Genomic DNA, 18675 nt, shown 5'->3' on the forward strand with positions numbered 1-18675 from the left:
GGAAAGGGGGTAAGACAGTACTTACTTTGTGTAGTGACTGCATTAACCCATGGATACAGGCTGAGCCAACACTGCATCTCTGGCAGCTGTGGCGAGAAGCCCTGAAAGCCAGATGACCCACCCCCATGGGCCAGATTTGGCCTGTAGGCAATAAGTTTGACTCCCCTCACCTAGAACAAGGCTTGTCCATTTGTAGGTGTTGCTTGCTATTTCACAGGCAGAGAAGGGAGGACTATCAGCAAAAGAAGATAGTTGGAATGATGTACTGCTTTCATAGTATGAACTGCCTACTATCTATGTCCTGGAGAGGGAGGAAGAGGAACACCTGCATCACTTCAGAAGAAGTCAGGTGGCATGGGAACTTTTGAAAAAATCCAGGAAAAGAGATGGTAAGTTGGCTTCAGTTGCATGCAATGAATCTGATCCCAAACTTAATTTCTCTCTTGACTTGCAGATCTCTAAAAAGCTGCTAGCCCTATTCATCCGCTTCAGCTATTTACATGGGCAGTCTCCATTTTCTCCTGATGGCAGATAGAATCATAGAAAATTAGGGCTGGAAGGGACCTCAGGGGGCCATCTAATCCAACCCCCTGCTCAAAGCAGGACCATCCCCAACTAAATCATTCTACCCAGGGCTTTGTCGAGCTGGGCCTTAAAAACCTCCATGGATGGAGGTTCCACCACCTCTCAGGCCCGTGAAGTGAGGGGGCCACATCACAGATTAAGTTGTCTTTCTCCTACTTAATTAATACTTTCACAGTAGAAGATTCTTCCTGGCTCCCAAAACTTGTAAGAAGGAATTTAAGATAGAAACACATGCTGGGATCCCTCCTGGCAATAAATGAATAAACTAGGCAAGTTGCTACTTAGGGAAAGGAAAGGAACTCAAAGTCAATTTTATTGTATATGACAGACTTGAGTTCTTTAGGCCATGGACAGACCTAAACACACTTCCAAGTGCCTCTGAAGCACTACATTCAGTGAGAGTATAGATGTTCATGGTTGAAGCAGTGCTTCAGAAATGACCCTCAAAGTGCTTCAAATGCAACTGCTAGTACACTTACAGTGCTTACACAAGTTACATTTCTTGGGCAATCGGGCCCTTGAAAGCCATGATGCAACACGTGCACGTGTGACATAACACACGTGAGCGACTGCCAGCCAACTAAGCTAAATACTAATAAAGAGACTAGGGGGATAAGGAGTGTCATTGTATGTTTGGATCTTGCAAACTTCCTAGTATCAAAAGTGGGCAAAAGTTAAGAAGTTGTTAATTTACAGAACTGTTATGCTAACTGCTTATTAAAATACAAGATTATGCAAAGAAAATGTGATTTGTTTGAAAGAACTGGGAACTTCAAGGCCATTTTAACATAAGATAAAGAGGTGTTCCTGGGCAATAAATTGGGAAATACTCCCATTTTCCAGAATGCTCCAATTATTATCTGTTTATCAGTACAAAAAATACTGATTGCCAAAATACTAGGTTTAATTTAATTAAAAACATTTCACCAAGGATATTTTGATGCACTCATTTCTTAAAATTCTTTTAGTTGGTTAGTATAAAATGGACCCTCATATGAACAGAAACATATAATAAATTAAATATTCCTGCCCGATTCAGAAATATTTCATTGAGACACTAGATAATGCAATTAACCTAATGCAATTAGAAAGCAAAATAAATCTTAACTACATTCAATTCACGGCTTGTAGTAATTTGCTTGAAAAACACATATGTCTAAATTTTTATTGTGAGGCATAGATTTCTTATGCCTCATGTCTGTTAATTCTAAAGCTCAAACAGGTGTTTGAAACATTGATTTACTAGGCTAGCATAATTGATTTGCACACTTGGTATCTGCAAAAGCAATTGCTCTCTTGGCAACAGAAATACAAACCTTTCCAAAGCAGAAAAGTTTTAATTTGGTCCTTTAACTTTCCTTACTAATTTCTAATATTGCTTCCTTCCTTTTCTCCTTTTTTTCTTGACTATAATTTACTGAGACAAATATCCCAATTCAAAAAACCACCTCGATTCAGAACAACACTCTAGCATATGCTTAAATATTCTCCTGAATAAACTGTCACATAAGTGCTTTCATGAAGTGGAGGCTAAATTCCTTCTTAAAATGGTGACACATATAGTAGGCTATGCAGTAGCTACTTCACAGACTTATCGTAAGGGCATCATAGTCATTTTGGGGTTCAACCATCTCTTGGTAACTTGCTTGAAGAAGCATTTCTATCATTTAAGCCATTGTTAATACTAGCTATTCTACTTTGTTCAGTCTTCCTGCTGCTTCTGCTTGTAGTTCACATGCCAGATTTTATAACCATCTATAGGTGTGCACCGATAAAGAGTTTTTTTGGCTGATACTGATGGCTGATTTTTAACCAACCATATCAGCTGATACCAATCCAATTGCTGATATGCAACCCCGCAGCTTGGAGACCAGCATCTGGCTGGTAAATCTGTGGGGGAAAGGGGCTTGGGGGAGGGGGCAGATGTAGGCCCCTATGGTGAAAGAGGGAATGGGGCTGGGGCAGGCACTCCCCAGCTGGGGTGGGGGCAGGGCACATGCGGCACATTCAGGGGGCATGGAAGGGGGAGCAGCTCCTGGCCGCTGTGTGCACCCCCAGGGGAGGCATGACCCCCGGATCTGTGTGTGGGGTGAGGGTGGGTGCTTGCTGCGGGCCTGGGGCTGGAGGCTGGGTCAGGGCTGTGCTTGGGGCAGGCAGGGTAGATGGCAGTGGTGCTGGTAGGGGTGGCTACGGGGTGGGCTACAGCCACCCCAAAATTCATTGTAGCCCCCCATAGCTACCCTGGGTGATTGCACAGTGGCTAGGAGCTGCCACCCCCACCCCACCATGCCCCCCAGACAAGCCACCCATGGCTCTGTCCCACACTCCACCCTGCCCAGCTGGACAGCACCTGCCCCTGCCCCAGCTCCACTCCCTTCCTCACCATGGGGGCCTCAATCTTCCCCCTGCCAATGCCTCTTCCCTCCACAGACTTACCGACTGGATGCTGGTCTCCAAGCTGCCAGGCTGCATTCCTGGCTGCATGCATAGATGTGGCATTTATTGGTGGCATTATCAGCTGCACCGGTCAAAATCCGATACATCATTGCACCTCTAACTATCAATCTCAGGTCTCACTGTGAAAACCAAACATTTTGTACTTCAAGAAGGTTGCCTCTTCCAAATTAAAACTACATAGGTGACTTAAGGATGACCTGAAATTTAACCAAAAATCTAGGTTTTGAAGAAAACATCTCAATGCTTATCAGAAAAGAGAAACTTTCCTGGAAGATAAAGTCATACACGTATTTTGCTTGACTTTGAAATAAGAAATTATAACATTGCTGCCTCTTTGCAAAAGAGAAAAGCATAAAAAAACCCCCTTAAAACAGTTATGCCATTTTTGCATCAATTTTGCAGTAAAGGTTGTTTAACCAATGATAAATTTAAATTAAAAAAACATTCTGTTAAAAAACAGCACTTTGATGTTTACATTTTGTGCATCAGTGAAATACAAAACTTGAGGAAAAAAACCTGAAAATGCAGACTTAAAGTATATTTTAACTTGTAGCTTAGCTTGCCTATTAGTTTCCAGGAAAATATTATTGAAAAAATATTTCAAGCAGTATTTTGATCTCCATATCTTTTAAGATTACCAGATTTTGTACTTGGAGACCTCTGCCTTAGTTTCAGTGAATTCAGGGTTGGTGCACTCATCTGAGAAAAAAAAGGGCTTGGCTTTAAAGAAAAAGAATAAATCGGTAAGAAAGCCGTCTTCAAGTTACCTCTAAAGGTGGCATTTTAATACATCAAACTAAGTTTTGTGAAGAAAAGAAAGCATTTTTCATATACTGCATTTGACTACCTGTTATTGTTGACCACACAGAAGTGTTTTACCTTGTATATATTGAGAGATCATCCTCTGAAGGAACATCTGAGAGATTAATCCCGTAAACATCTTTCATGGACTGGACTACATTCTGGAACAAAACAGTACATCTTTAGACATAGGATACTAGCTAGGAAAGTAATTCATCAGAAATAACTGACTCTTAGATCAGAAAAAAGTAACTTTTAATAAATATAAATCAACCAAGTCTTATTTGAACTCCCTTGCCAATCTTTCTAGATTTATGCTAAATCTAGTAAGTCACCTGTCATATTCTTCAGTTTATTAGCAATAGGCACCAGATCCAAATCAGTCAACAAAAAGTCACAACAAATGATTTAGCAATCCTTTTCCCAGCAGCTCTAAAACCATTTAGGCACCCATCTCCATTAGATGCCTCCATTTTGGCCTGAGAAAATTTCTTGGCACTTACACATGTGGGGAGCCTGCTCCAACACACTGGAAATCCAGCATGTTGGAGCAGACTCAATTAATCAAGTCTGCCGGAGCATGTAAATTGATGGGCTCTGGCAGCCTCGCATGTCACGTGTATCAGTGGCCCAGTGCATCTCTGCACTGAGAAAATGGCAGTGGTGAACTCTGAAATAAAACACATTCGATGTGCTTTAGTTCAAAGCACCCTACCACCATTTTCTCAGCGCAGGAACACACTGTGCCGCTGATACACACAACGCACACGTGCTTTCAATTAGTGTGGCTTGCTAATTAAAAGCACTTCAGGATCATGTGTAAAATCACCCCTAGACACAGGCTTCTTAACATGCTCAGAAGTTATCCAAATTGATCAGCTAGGTGCTTAGCTCCTGAATAAGCTCCACTGCAATCCAGACTGGAGCTGGAAAAGAAGCTAATAATCTCTGCCCATGTCCAGCAAAGCTCCATCTGTTAAGTACCACAGAGAATGCTTAACTCACACTGGCAACAATCAATTCAGTACAAAAGTACTACCACTATCACTCTCACTTGAAAATGTTAGTGTTGAATGTGTCTACTTTTTGGATAGCAGACTACTGCTTATTTTGCATAATCACCTATATATTAGAGCAGGGGGTGGCAACCTATGGCTTGCAGACTCATTTTATCAGCCCTGTGGACCTCAGGGCTTTGGTAGTGTTTCAGCAACACAGCTTCTTCAGGCAGCAGGGAGAAGTGATGGCAGTGGCATTGCAGCGTGAAACGGTGGCTGAAGCTGCAGCAGTGCTGATAGCATCGGCCAGGTTGGAACACTAGGAGCTAAACTTCTCTGAAATGGCTCCCTGCTTCAAAATGTTGACAACCCTTGGATTAGAGCATTCACCTAAGAACTGGGAGATCTGGCTTCTACGCTCTTAGACTGAGGGGATTCAAACTTTATAACTCCTGCTTTCCAGGAGAGCACTCTAACCACCATGTTATAGACTGAGCTGTCTAACAGCTGCCATGGTTGTTTCTTTAACCAATGCCTATCTAATATCAAATGCATAAACAGTCCTGACACTAGGGACTGGAGCTTGTAAGGGCCTAGAACCTGGATCTCCCACCACTTGGATAACAACTCTAACAACGGATGGGTACTACCAACACCAGTCACTGAGGTGCCCACTACGGCTGTGCAAAGCTTCGGTTGCTGATTCGATTCGGCGGCCAAATCTTCAAATCCAAATCCAATCAGGAGATCCTTTAATCTCTACAAATTGAATTGGAACCCTCTGACTCAATTCGGAGAGATTTGATGATTCGCACGTAGCCACAGCTTTAAATGTTTTTTCTACATACCTCAAGGCACCATGCAGCTCATGAACGCTGAGATGGTGGGGTGGATGCAGCGTCCTACGGAAGCGCAGGGGCCATCCCCGCGCACTCAGCGGCAGAACCAGAAGCACTTCCGATCCACCGCAAAGCATGCGGAGGACCTCCACTCCCGGCTGAGATGAACGCTGAGATGGTGGAGTGGAAGGAGCATCCTACAGGAGCACAGGGAGGGCCCCCCCACCCCGGCTCAGCAACTAGTGCCTGCTAGGCCTGCGGGGGCATCCGGGGTCCCCCTGCAGCCAAGCACCCAGCTGGGGGGGAGGGTGTGTGTGTGGGGGGGGGAGGGGAGACGACAAACTCAGAAGTGGACTGGAAGTACTTCTGGTCCACTTCTAGGTCCACTGCTGAGCACGTGGGGGTGGGGGGCCCTCCCTGTGCTCCTGTGGGATGCTCCTTCCACTCCATCTCAGCGTTCATGAGCCATGCCTGGTATCTCAAGGTATGTAGAAAACACATTTAAAGCTGTGTCTATGGTCAAATTGCTAATTCTCTGAATCAGCATTGAATCTTCAGGTTCAGATTCAGCCGAATCAAATAGGGACAGTGATCCAAATCAATGAATCGAATCACTGTCCCCTGAATCGGGCCAAATCCAAATCTGAATCGAATAAGGCCTGCTTCACACACCCCTAGTGCTCACCCCACAGGTCACTCTACATCTCAAGTTGATAAAGGTTGTTAAATGTGGAGCCTTAGTCAAGCATCTATACTACTGAGAGGTGTAGTACAGAGACACTCCTACATCTAGTGTTTCCTGCTGGCTAATTGTGTGTGCCTCAGCACTCTTAAATCATCCTTCAGAGCTGCTTAGCCCTTCCCACTGACTAAAAAGATCCTAGGTGGGCTGAAGCTTAAATGGAGGGGCTTACAAGGCCAATCTGGATCTGGCTTTATCAGCATTATCAGCACCTACCAAATAGGTGCTTAAAATGGTCACAGTCCAACCTAGAAGTTTTTCCTTTTTGAATACTAGCTGTATTTAAGTTATTTTTCAGTGAAAAAAGCAATGTCTTCTACTGGACTAAGAATGTGCTAGTTACAGATAAGCCAGTTTAAGTCACATACAACAGACAGCATTTAAGTGGCTTTATTTCTCCCAGCTTTGCCACATTTGAGTCAAATATCATCATTCAAATCTCTAATCAAATAAATAACCGATTCTTGTGACAACAGTATTCACTGAATAATATATTCAAAGCATGAGCTTTAAAGTATGAGAAAGATAACCTTTAAATTATTAATTATATCAGCAATTCATTGATACTTTGATCTAAGTCAGCCATTTTCAAAATACATAAAACTTCACATCTAATGAGCACATTAGTACTCATTTTGTATAAATAATATTTTTTGATTATCTGAATACTCTGCAGAAGATCCTGAAAATACAGTAGGAAGACAAAATGCCAAACACAGAGGTGCTGGCGTGCACAGGACTGACACACTTAGAAACCACTATCAAGAACAGGAGGTTGCAATGGCTAGGCTATGTCAGAAGAACGGGAGGGGACTGTATCCCTAAGAATATTTTGTACAGCGAGATTCAAGACAGCTCTAGAAAGCGGGGTCGCTCTCTATGGTGACAACATGATGCATGCAAAACGATCAAGTTGTTCAGCATCAGTGTAGAAAGCTGGGAGAAACACGCAGAATCTTATCTGATATGGAGGGAACATCTGGCACTGGGTGCAGGCTCAATATGAAGCAGCTTTGATTCAGAGGATGGAACCAAAGTGAGAAAGAAGAAAGCGTGCTGTAAATGTTGGCTTGAAAACACTATTTAAAGGTGTTTTTGGGGGAATTGGCTTATAGGTATAGATATATGCATTATAAAGGTTCAAGATGGGCAGGAGGGGTTAATTGGATTTCTAAGAGCTTGGGAGACATGCACACAGCTTCTCATGGCCTTGAAAGCGGGCGGGCTGTCTAGCACAACAAGGGCAACGGATGGACACTAGGGCTGTACGAAGTTTCGGGTGCTGATTTCATTCAGAGGAGATTCAGCAGCCAAATCTCCAAATTGAATCGGGAGACCAATAAAAAGGTCCAATTCCATTCAAAGCCTCCAAATCAATTTGGAAAAGATTCAGAGAAAGATTTGGAGATTTGGGCAATCCCTATTTGCCACCACAGGGAGCTAGACCTGGACTCCGTGCAGGTAAGTAAGGGGTGGGGAAGGGCTGGAGGAGGGGGGGCAGGGACCATGGGGGGGACCCCTGCCAGGTCCCCTCCCCTGCCTGCTCCCCCAGCTCCCCTGAGAGCCCCCTGACCCCTGCCTGCTCACCGAGCCCCATCAACGGCAGCCCTGCCTGGCCCCAGCGTCCCGGCTCTTAAAAAAACAACAAACTGCATTCACCAGCTGCTACAGCGGCTATCAGGGCTTCTGGGGGCCCCATGGCAGAGCCTCCCCATGCAGCGCAGGGCAGTGGGGATCACCTCCACCTGGCAGGAGCCGGTGAGCTTTTTTTTCACAGGGGTTGGGCAGGGCAGTCATTGATGGGGCTGGGAGAGCGGGCGGGGGGTGGGGCCTGTTTGATTCAGAGTTGGCAGCGGCCGAATCTCCGAATCGATTCGGGACAGTGATCTGAATCACCAAATCGAATCACTGTCCCCCGAATCAGCTGAGTCCAAATCCAAAGTGAATACTAGCTGCTTCGCACAGGCCTAATGGACACAGCCTGAGAACTGAGGGGGGGCATACCATAACATGAGATCTGAGCCTTCAAGGCACACGGGTTGTCTAACACAACAAGGGGACAGACTGGGAACCAAAGAAGTATGTACCATACTGTCCCATAAAGGAAGATAAGTGACACCAGCAACAAAGCCTCAGAGAGCAGAGGGGCCTAAGTCCTGGTTTTGAGGGAACAGACCAAATTAGGAGAAGGCACAGAAGGCTATGTGGATGTGTGACAGCCAACCAGAGATAGCCACAGATGAAGAGTCATCAGGAGTCATCAAGGGGGAAGGAGACTACAAAAGCAGAGACTTGAGATTAACAAAGGGTCCCTCCTATCCCTTTGTTCGTCCCTCCATGTTCCTTCTTGTCCCTCCCCTTCCTCCCTGTTCCTCTCCGTCTTGTTCCCTGAGAGGGGTTCCCATCCCGTTCCCCCGGGAAGGGTCCCTGAGGCCACCATGGACAAAGGGCATACCAGCAGCCTGTTTCATGCAACCTACTGAAGGTGGGCTGTGGGCCTTGGCATCCCACCTCCAGACTGCTGACACCTAAGAAAGAGACCCTTTGAATGGAGTCTGCATCCTGACCTTTGGACCTTTTAGAGTACTTTGACTCTGATGACAGCCCTAGGATCGGTAGATATACAATTGTTTGTATTGTTGCTTTTCTGTTCTTATTCTGTGTGAATAAATTAATCTATTATCAACTGGCAGGTGTTGTGATCAGTCTGAGGGTTGTGCTCGCCCAGAACAAAGGTATAAAGGGCTGGGTTCCTAAAATCTAGTGTCAACAGTAAACACGGACTCCAACTCAGACAACAACACACGGACATGTGAAACTTGTAACAAACTGTGTCACTCCTGAATTGGGCTTCTCAGCCACAAACTGATTCACCAAGCACCTGACTAGATCTCTTACATGTACACCATGATCCAGAAGATTGATGGTTATCTATTAATTCATGCAATGACAGAATTTTCTGTGAACAAAAAAAAAGTTTCTGTTTTTTTTTACAGAAGTTGAAACAAAATATATTAAACAAATCCTGCAGTTAAAATGCTCTCCAAAGTGTGTGTTTCTTGAATCAATTTGATAATTAAAGACAATTTGATTATTAAAAATTATTTCCTGATTTATTATTAGTTTAGCCATAAAGTTTTGGTTATTTGAAACCCTGCATTACAGACTCTCTTTAATGAGTAAATGCTGGAACGCCTGACAAATATCTGCTAATGGTGGAACATTCATTCCAAAACACATGCACTAAAAGGCTGAAAAGTGATATTCCAATTAGCTAAGTAGGATGAACGAACGACATCTGGCTGACTAAATCTAGATCAGCTAGTGAATACATTCCAGGTTGTCTAACCAAAAATCTCAGTCATAATTCTTTCGTGATTTCTGCACATAAAGCAGATACATTTTTATTTTATAAGTAAAGCATGTACTACCTATAATTTTCGTGCTTTTGAAATGGACAAGCAGATTTATAATAGAGTTAACAAAAAAACCACTTATTTAGGTTTGACCAGTATTGTGGTCAAAACTGTTCTTCATCAAACATTCCACACAACCTTCTAAAATATTCTCAAACATTAAGTACGCTTCAGAAAGTTTGGGAAACATTCCATGTTGTGGGGATGTTGATTGTAGCCGTGTTGGTTTAAGGACATAGGCAGACAAGGTTCTTGGGGTAAATGTGATCTCTTTTATTAGACCAATTTGCAAACTCTCCCTCTCCCGGAAGAAGGGTGTTTGTACCCGAAAGCTTGCAAAGAATTTTTTTTTCCAGCTATTTAGTTGGTCTAATAAAAGATAATCACATTTAACCAAAGAACCTTGTCTGCCTTTAACATTGCAAAAACTCCTCAAACTACAAACCAAGTCTCACTCCTCCCCACCCCCCTATGATAATAGTGTTTCAGCCCTGTAAAAGTCCCTTCTTTAAATTGCTTCCTGATAATATAAGGATGACTATAAAACAGAAACCTGGTGGTCTGCAGTGATAAACAGATTTGAGCACTTCAGCAGAAAGCATTTTTATGAATACTGGTATTATCCAGAATAAATTAAGAAATAGGTGAGATGTGAAGAAAGTAATCAAACTGGTAATGTGCCAGAAAATGCTTTGCACCACAGTATACAAGCAATGGAAAAATGAGCAGGTTACCAAGGAAGCATACCAAGAAATAGCAGGAACTTACAGGGAAAAAAATCAGGATGGCAAAAGTAAAAAATGAACTTCACCTGGCAAGGCAAGTTGAGGACAACAAGAAGAGGTTCTAGAAATATGCTGGCCAGAGAAGAAAGACCAAGGAAGCTGTGGGTCTACTATTAAATAAATAGCCAGGGTGAACAAGGATGATGCAAAGGCAGAGCTGCTCAAGAACTACTTTGCCTCAGTCTTCAGTAAAAATAAATAAAAAAATAAAATCAGGCTGCAACCAGACAGCTAACAAGGATTATTTGGCTAAGGAAGGGGACAAGCTAAGGGATGAGATAAAGGAAAGTCGGAGAGCTTTTCATGGGTCTGAATGAAATCAAGTCAGCAGAGCCTGATGAACTTCCTCCCAGACTACTGAAGGAACCTGCCTAGGAGATCTCAGAGCCCTTGACAATAGCATATACAAAGTCATAAGAGACTAGCAAAATATCAGAGGACTGGAAAAGAGCAAATACTTTTGCCTTTTTTAAAGAGAGGCACCAAGGAAGACTTTTTGAGATTAGTTAGCCTCACTTCAAATCCCAGAAAGTTCCTGGAGCATATCTTAAGGAAGTTTATTTGCAAGCATCTGGAGAAGCCTGATTGCAAGCAGCCAGCATGGATTTACTATGAACGAATCGAATCATGTCAAACAAACCCAATTTCCTTCTGTGACAAGAAAAATAGTTGGGTGAATGAAGGGGATGCTGTGCATATAGTGTATCTGGAGTTTAGCAAGGATTTTGACCAACTCCCAAATCCTCTGTATAAAATACCACACATTCAAATTAAAGTGCAAAGCAAACAAGCTTCAAAGATAATTCTACATTTTACAAATAGCATATTTGTGGCTGGATGCCCATTTGTCTGGCTGGTTATTAGGATAAATTGCTTGAACGTATGGCATGTTACAATGTACTCATCCATTAACACATTAATCACACTTCAAATGTAACACCTGCCAGGGGCCTAAAACTTCCTACATGGAAGTAATTGATACTCATTTCAAAATAATCATTTCTATAGCCTTGATAAGTTATGACATACATTTTCTTAAGTAGGGCAACCTTCACAAAACATTTTTGAAAAGGCCAAAAAGCCAGTGGTCAAAACCTCAAGACAGTCTGAATCAGCCAAAACCAGCAGTTAAAACCACAGGGCACCTATACATGTGACAGAGCTCTGCTCCAAAGCATGCTAATTAACATACATTGGAGCAGACTCAATTAATCAAATCTGTTGCAAGAATGAACCATGCTAATTAGTGCGCTCCATGGCCTCTGTGTCATGTGTATTCAGCATCCCCACGTTTCAAAGTGGCACCAGGGCATTTTAACTAAAACTTGTTAAACAAGCTTTTGTTAAAGCGCCCCTGCTGCCGTTTTGAAGCGCAGAATGCTGAATACACATGACACTGCGGGCGCTTTAATTAGACAACCTCTCAGAACCACTCCGATTAAAGCGCACCCCCCTCCCCCTCCCCAGAGCACATGTACAGATTCCCATGGTGATCAGAACTATCCAATCCTAATTTATAATGGCAGCCATGGATTAGGTCCAAGATTAATAACTGACCAGAGGTGGATACAATAGTGCCTGTCTGTGAAAATATTTACATTATGGCCCTTAGTAAATAATTGTACAAATTAATAATCCAACTCTGAATTCATAATTTTATATAAATTAAGGTAGGAATACAGAAGAAAATAGGACTTTACATATTAACAAAAACAAAATACTTTACCACTATTTGTAAGCCAACACACCTTAAGGATGCCATAAATAATATTTTGCATTCATTTACTTGTACCCTTCATTTACAAACCTCAAAAGCAGTTTACAAAAAAAAATTATCAGAATCAATACTACAGTTACCTATTTTATAGATGGGCTCAGTGGCAAGAGTCAGGGATAGCCCACAGGAGCCCTGACTGGTCTTTATGACCAACATAAACATTTGCTCTCTGGTGATGACATTCATACTTCGCTATTTTGAGATGATAAAATATCTGTCACAATTTATAAAATTTGGCATAATTTTAGCAAGGACATATCCACTGGTATCAAACAATGTTAAAAAACACTGTCTCCGTACCACACTATTTCATAAATATAAAAAATAATTTAATTGGGCTCAGGAAAATTTAAGCTCTATATATGAGGCCAACTTTCATATCAGAGAATCTAATCATTGTCTATAAAATAAATCATGAGGTCATAGGTAAAATGTCAAAAGCTATATAGAAAAGCTGCAATTTTAATTTCCTGTGTTTAATTAAATATTTTTCAGCCAACTTCCCATAGGTAAGATGCCGTTTATATGGAAGTTCCCCTGTAAAGGGGTAACTGTAATCAGAATCTTGACCATTTCAATTCACTGTCACTTTACAGTTTAAATTTGTATCGCTTTACAGTTTAATGTTGTATAGCATTTTACCCTAATTTCTAATTTTTCAGTGGCATCCCACATGTCTACCTGGCAGAAACAGAAAACAACACTTTGAACTAGACCCAAGTGCAAGATGTTTGTAAAAAAGGATTCTTAAAGTTAATCTCAAGAGTTCTGGATTAGCAAAACAGCACTGACTACACTGCTGGAATGGTTAAATTCTTTGCCTACATTATCTATTTAAACTGTAAGCTATTTGCAGTAAGGGACAGGGTTGTCTTATTATATGCTAGTACAAACCTTACTGTTACAGAGCTCCAACACTTTATAAAGAAATTAATATTAATACTAACATTATACAATAATGATGCAAAGAAAAAAGCCTACTAAAGTCCTGATTAAATAAGTGTAGAACTTTGCTGCTGCTTTCACTAAACCACCATATCTCAAAATCTAGGGATGGAGATCTAGAATCTAGGGATGGAGATCTAGAGCAGGACGGCAATGAAGATATTTTTCATGAAAATATTTAGCAAAGTATTATCCAACACAAAATCAGCAAGCATGATTTTAAACAACTTAGTTCTATTAAAAAACAAGTTTCACCACACTGCTGAATTACCAAGCAATAGTTCAAAGCTTAAAAAGAGATATAGTGAAACCCGTTTAAAACTGAATTGCATGGAACCAGGAAAAATTTCTGGCTTTGACAGCTTTTGATATTATAGAGGACCAGACCCTCTGTTGGGGCTGCCAGTTCCTGGGTCCCTGTCAGTCTTTATGTCCATAGATTTTTAAAAAAAATGTTATTCTCTCCCCTAATACAGCATGAGACCCCTAGCACTGCAGAGAAACTGACAATTTCATATAATCAGTTTCATAATTATGCTAAGTGCTGTCAAGTGTACAAAACAAGCAAGCAGGAGAAATATTTTTTTTCTTCTCAGTCTTTCAATGACATCCAAACAGATGTTGTAAACATCATCAGATAAAATGTATTTTCAAAAAGAATGTGAATCTTAAGAGAATGGTTCCCTTTCACCACATGTCAATGCAGTTTCTTACCTCAGTTATTTTTGTATTATCTCCTGTATCAGTCATCTTTACTGGAGTGGAGCGCTGAGAAACAGCACCTTCATCTTCCTTGTCAGTTCCAGAATCATCCTCTGAACTGCTAGACACTGCTTCCTCACTTGGTGGTGGGGGGGCACTAGCAGCTGTCTTGCGTTGCAACACAGTTTCTTCTCTGTTACTTTTGTTTCTGTTAAAAACAAGAAGAAAACATACATTCACAAACAGATGAACATAAAGTATTTTCAACTGTACCATATCTGCATTCCCAAATTTTGATTGCCATCTCATTTGGGGGAAGCTCAGAAGCCTCTGGATGTGGACACACATAACAACTGATCTGTTCTAAAATCTCACTAATTGAGAAGTGATTCACAACTGTGTGAAGTGCTGTGGCTCTGATACCAGGAAGTAGTAGTGAGCACCCAGCCTAGCATGCCTTGCAATGAGTGAGTTGGTGGGGAAGAGTGAGTGCTTGTACCCATGATCACTGATCTGTGGCTTGGGGCATTGTCACTTTTTTCTGCTTTCCCTTGTTTCCTAAACGTGAGTTCAATGGCCTGCAAAAGACCAAAGTCTGTGGTATGCTTGCCTGACTTGGCAGGGAGGGGAGGAGGTTCTTAGACCCACACTTATTGCTTCTCAGGGGTTGGGGAAGCATGATGAGAAGAGTGCAGTCAAATAAGGAGTGAGGACAGAGGTGGTTGTTAGAAAGATAGCTTTTACTGAGCAAGCAGTACAAGGGAGATGGTTGATAAAGAGTGCCAACAAAAAATGGGGGCAGTACGTTCTGGTCACGTATCAGAACAGACCATTGCAGCAATGTTGGGGAGGGATGAAAACCAATGCAGCCTTGGACACCTGGAAGACTGACCAGACCCATGTCACAGAATGCTTGGTGTCCACATATAACACTGAACTGGCTTACAGTGAACAGGTTCAAAATAGTACTAGATTTTCCAGGCATCTTTTTGAGCCATTCCAGGCCAGTTTAACAGGCTTGTATGTCTGTCTGATTCAGGTTTAAACCAAATTTAAACCATTCTACATTATGTGTGTCCACGCACTCTACGTTACCTTTGGAGCGGAGCAGACAGGTTCTGCCTATCCTTTGAATCCCCTATATCAATTTCCCCTGGGTACTTGGTATTTCTAAAACTCTTCTTCAACTACTGAGTGTCTGAAGAAAGCTCTATGATTACATAAGACTTCCTCTATTGAGTTCATTTTTGTTATTTTTTCATTTTCATTCTAAACACTTAGAATGACACATTTCTTGATAGATACTTTCATAACCAACTCACTGTGGATGGGCATATGTCTGAGATAGTTTAGGAATTGTTACTTATCTGCTCTGTGTTCTTGAGGGAACCCTGGCACCCAGCTTGCTGGACTTAAAAAGGACTTTTTCTTCTCCCCCTCCCCCACACACACACACCTCACCTAACCAGAAATAAGCAGAAGAAAACTTTAATAGGCATCTCAGGCCGTACATTTCCCGGTCCCAGTATGGGAGGCCTATTTAAACTTAATTGACTAAAACTCGGTTGCCGGGTTAGGGAATGCTGAGGCAAGAGACCAAGTCAGAGGAGGTATAAACGATATTTGAACAGTGGTTAAGGGTTCATCACAACATCCAGCCTGTTGGAGCCCTGACCACAAACACTGTCATACTTTTCCTGGGATGACTGGTGGAAGTCCTCCCCACAAAGTTTATGAACACTCCAAGTAATCCCCTTAAGTATGTTCCATGTGCCTTTGGGATTTCCTGTTTTAGCAAACAGACTAAATCAAGGCACCAGTAAAAGACTACAGTAAGATCTGAAAGTCATGCTAAGCTGAGGCTTATTCACAACAGGTAAAATACAAAACATTGATGCTGACTTCACAGTGCAAGCACAGCTAGGCCATCTGAGAAGAAATAATACGGTATCCCTTCCAGTTCATCTTCTATATCCATAATAATTTCAAGCCGGCTACTAGGTGTCTGGTTACTCCTTAAAACCTTATGTTTTTCCTGGTTGTTAATCAGGTTCCAAACCAGATAACCCCTTGTCACAGAAAAAGGTAATTCATTTAAATTGAAACTGTTTACATAACAGGATTTTCCCTGTCAATTACGGTTTGGAACTATCTTGATTTACACAGTTAAAAGTATGCTTTGAAGAGGCTGGACTAAGGGTGTAAGAAAGCTGTAAAGCAACAAACAGTATGCTTCAAGAGGGAAAAATCTCTCTGATACCATCCACTGTTGCTCTCTTTTCGTCACCTGTTTAACCTTCAACGATCAGACTAGGAACTTGCCTGTCAACAAAACACAGTGCCTTGGAATGGTGAGATCCCAGCTCTCTCTCTCTTCCTCTCTCTCTTTTTCTCTCTAGGAATAGCTTTCTGAACCTGAATTTTATTAGTTAAGCTTGAACTAGGTTTCCCCAAATACTCAATTGAACCAGGGTAATATTGTAATTGTTTTTGTTTGTTTTGCCTTGCATGACTATTATTACTAGAACCATCATACATTTCATATACTTAGCAAGAAATAATTTTTATAGTCAAGCTGGTGGTAACTGGGTGTATTTTTCCTTCTCTACTTCCCTTCCCCCACTTGCTCTGCAGCAATGCTTCTTTTACCTAAGCCAAAGATCCCTGTAAAGCCCCAAAATACTGTGGAGTTCGCTCATCAAGAGGCTACCACTACTAGGACAGTTCAGGCAAAAGATTGGGACATGGTGAGTTTGAGAACATAAGAGGATCAGCTTGTATAGGCTGACTGACCCAGTTTGGCTCAGACGTGCCCTAATGAACCGAATGCTGGCCCATGAGGGTGTCAGTTGGACACCCTGCCTGATTCAGAGGTATTCTGTTCACCTGCGTGCTTGTGTTTGACTGCATTTTATTGTTGCCCTGATGAACTGATTCCTGGCATATGAGGGTGTCAGCCTGTACGTACTGATCAACCGGGCCGGGTCAGGTGTGTCACATTAGTGTGCGTGTGCATTTGACTGATTTGGTCGCTGGAGAAACCCAGCCCCACTAAAACTTGAGTCCTGCAAGATAGCTCCATTGGGGGTGAGGACTTGCAGAAGGGAGAGATACAGCTCCATATAGAAACACAAGCAATAGAAGCAGCACATTGATAGAATTACAGAGACCCCAGAAAGGTACCCCTAATAAATGAGTGCACCACAAAGTGACAGGCAAATCTGATAACAGAATAGCAAATCCTGTCATCAAAATTACAGGAGTCTGGATTGGATAACCTTAAGGTTCCTTCCAAACCTGTGATTTTAATTTCTTATCTTTGGCTTTCTTAGGTCCTCATTCCAGATCTTGCCAGCAAAAAGCTAGCAGTTATTAAGCAAGTAATTCATTCACTGTCCCCAACACTGCTTGGTCTCTAAACTGGAGAGCTCCTTTCAGGAGATACAACCTTATAACTTCAACTCTGTGTATCAATTTCTTTTAGGTATTCTCTCATACTCTCATCCAGCTTCTTCACAACTGAACTGATGATCTTGTTTGTTCTATTCCCTCTTCCTAACCTTCTGTGTTCAACACAATTAACTCTTCACTCCATTTCCTGTATCCAGACCCACAGCCCGGTCTCATCTTTGGACTTCTTCTCCCTGGCCTCTTGTATATTCTTGTATCTTATAATTTAAGTGTATATGTAGCTTCTTTATTCAGGTCATTGCTCATTTAGAGCTCTCTCTCTCATACCTTTTTACAGTTAATTGCATTTATATGCTGTTTGATGATGATATACCAGAACAAATGTTTTGAATTCTATATTTTAAGGCCAGTCTTACCCCAGCACTGATTTTCCAGTTTCATCAGGTTTACGCACGGTAAATGGACTTGGATCAATGCCAACATTCTTGGGCATGAAGTCTCTGGAGGAAGAAAGAAAAAATAAAGAGCTCAATATTTGAAATATGCATTTGAAATTATATTCTGTCAGGTTTTGTTAGAAGTTCTTTATACCAAGAAGTCTACATACTCTACAAATGCTATTTTCCAACATCTGCTTTTGAATTTAAACAAGGCAAAAGGTGTTAGGGAAGTGTAAGAATGAAAAGGAGAAGGGAAAACATGGATTTGGAGTGCCTCCTAAGGCTCAAAACTGCTAGGGTATTTAAGAACTGTCTCTAGACAGGTGGTTGAAAGGAACTGAGGAGCAGGAAGTATATACTGTTGCCAATATTAGCCCTTTTGTAAGGCTTCAGCTTACAGCTGCAGAAATGTAACTAAAGCAGATATCTCAGTCCTGTTCCTGAGCAACCACAAAGTAAAGCTCTGCAAATATTATAATTAGGGTGATTGGCAAAGTCAAAAAGCAATCAACATGTTCAAGCAAAGCAGTACTGAGATCAAATTAAACAAAGGAAAAGGTTTGCAGGAACCATCATACAAGAAAGCTATTAGATAAATAATTCAAACATGGTACATGAGGGCTCTCCAACTGGCAGCCTATGGGCCACATCCAGCCCTCAAGAGGTTAAACTGTGGCCCCTGGACTCCTGGTTGCTCTCCTGATGCTGTCGCCAGAGTCTCTGAACTCCCCCTCCCTTTGCTGCCCGCCCCCACCCTGGCGGTGGTCATGCTGCCCC

General features: G+C 41.9%; 1 protein-coding gene across 2 annotated transcripts in view; it reads right to left on the reverse strand.

The window, feature by feature from the left end:
* FIG4 (FIG4 phosphoinositide 5-phosphatase) overlaps positions 1-18675 on the reverse strand; it is a 134939-nt gene that overhangs the window by 33665 nt on the left and 82599 nt on the right. The window contains exons 19-22 of one of the 2 annotated variants that reach the window (XM_025198844.1): positions 17875-17958; positions 14060-14255; positions 3922-4004; positions 3033-3161 (exon numbers count right to left, since the gene is read on the reverse strand). In XM_025198844.1, the coding sequence (XP_025054629.1) occupies positions 3152-3161; positions 3922-4004; positions 14060-14255; positions 17875-17958 (373 nt within the window). In that variant the 3' untranslated portion in view covers positions 3033-3151. Of the gene's footprint in view, positions 1-3032; positions 3162-3921; positions 4005-14059; positions 14256-17874; positions 17959-18675 lie in introns of those variants that run through there. The other variant, XM_006019496.3, reaches the window with a different exon arrangement.

This window comes from Alligator sinensis, unplaced genomic scaffold (genome assembly GCF_000455745.1).
Source record: "Alligator sinensis unplaced genomic scaffold, ASM45574v1 scaffold737_1, whole genome shotgun sequence".
NCBI classification, from domain to species: Eukaryota; Metazoa; Chordata; order Crocodylia; family Alligatoridae; genus Alligator; species Alligator sinensis.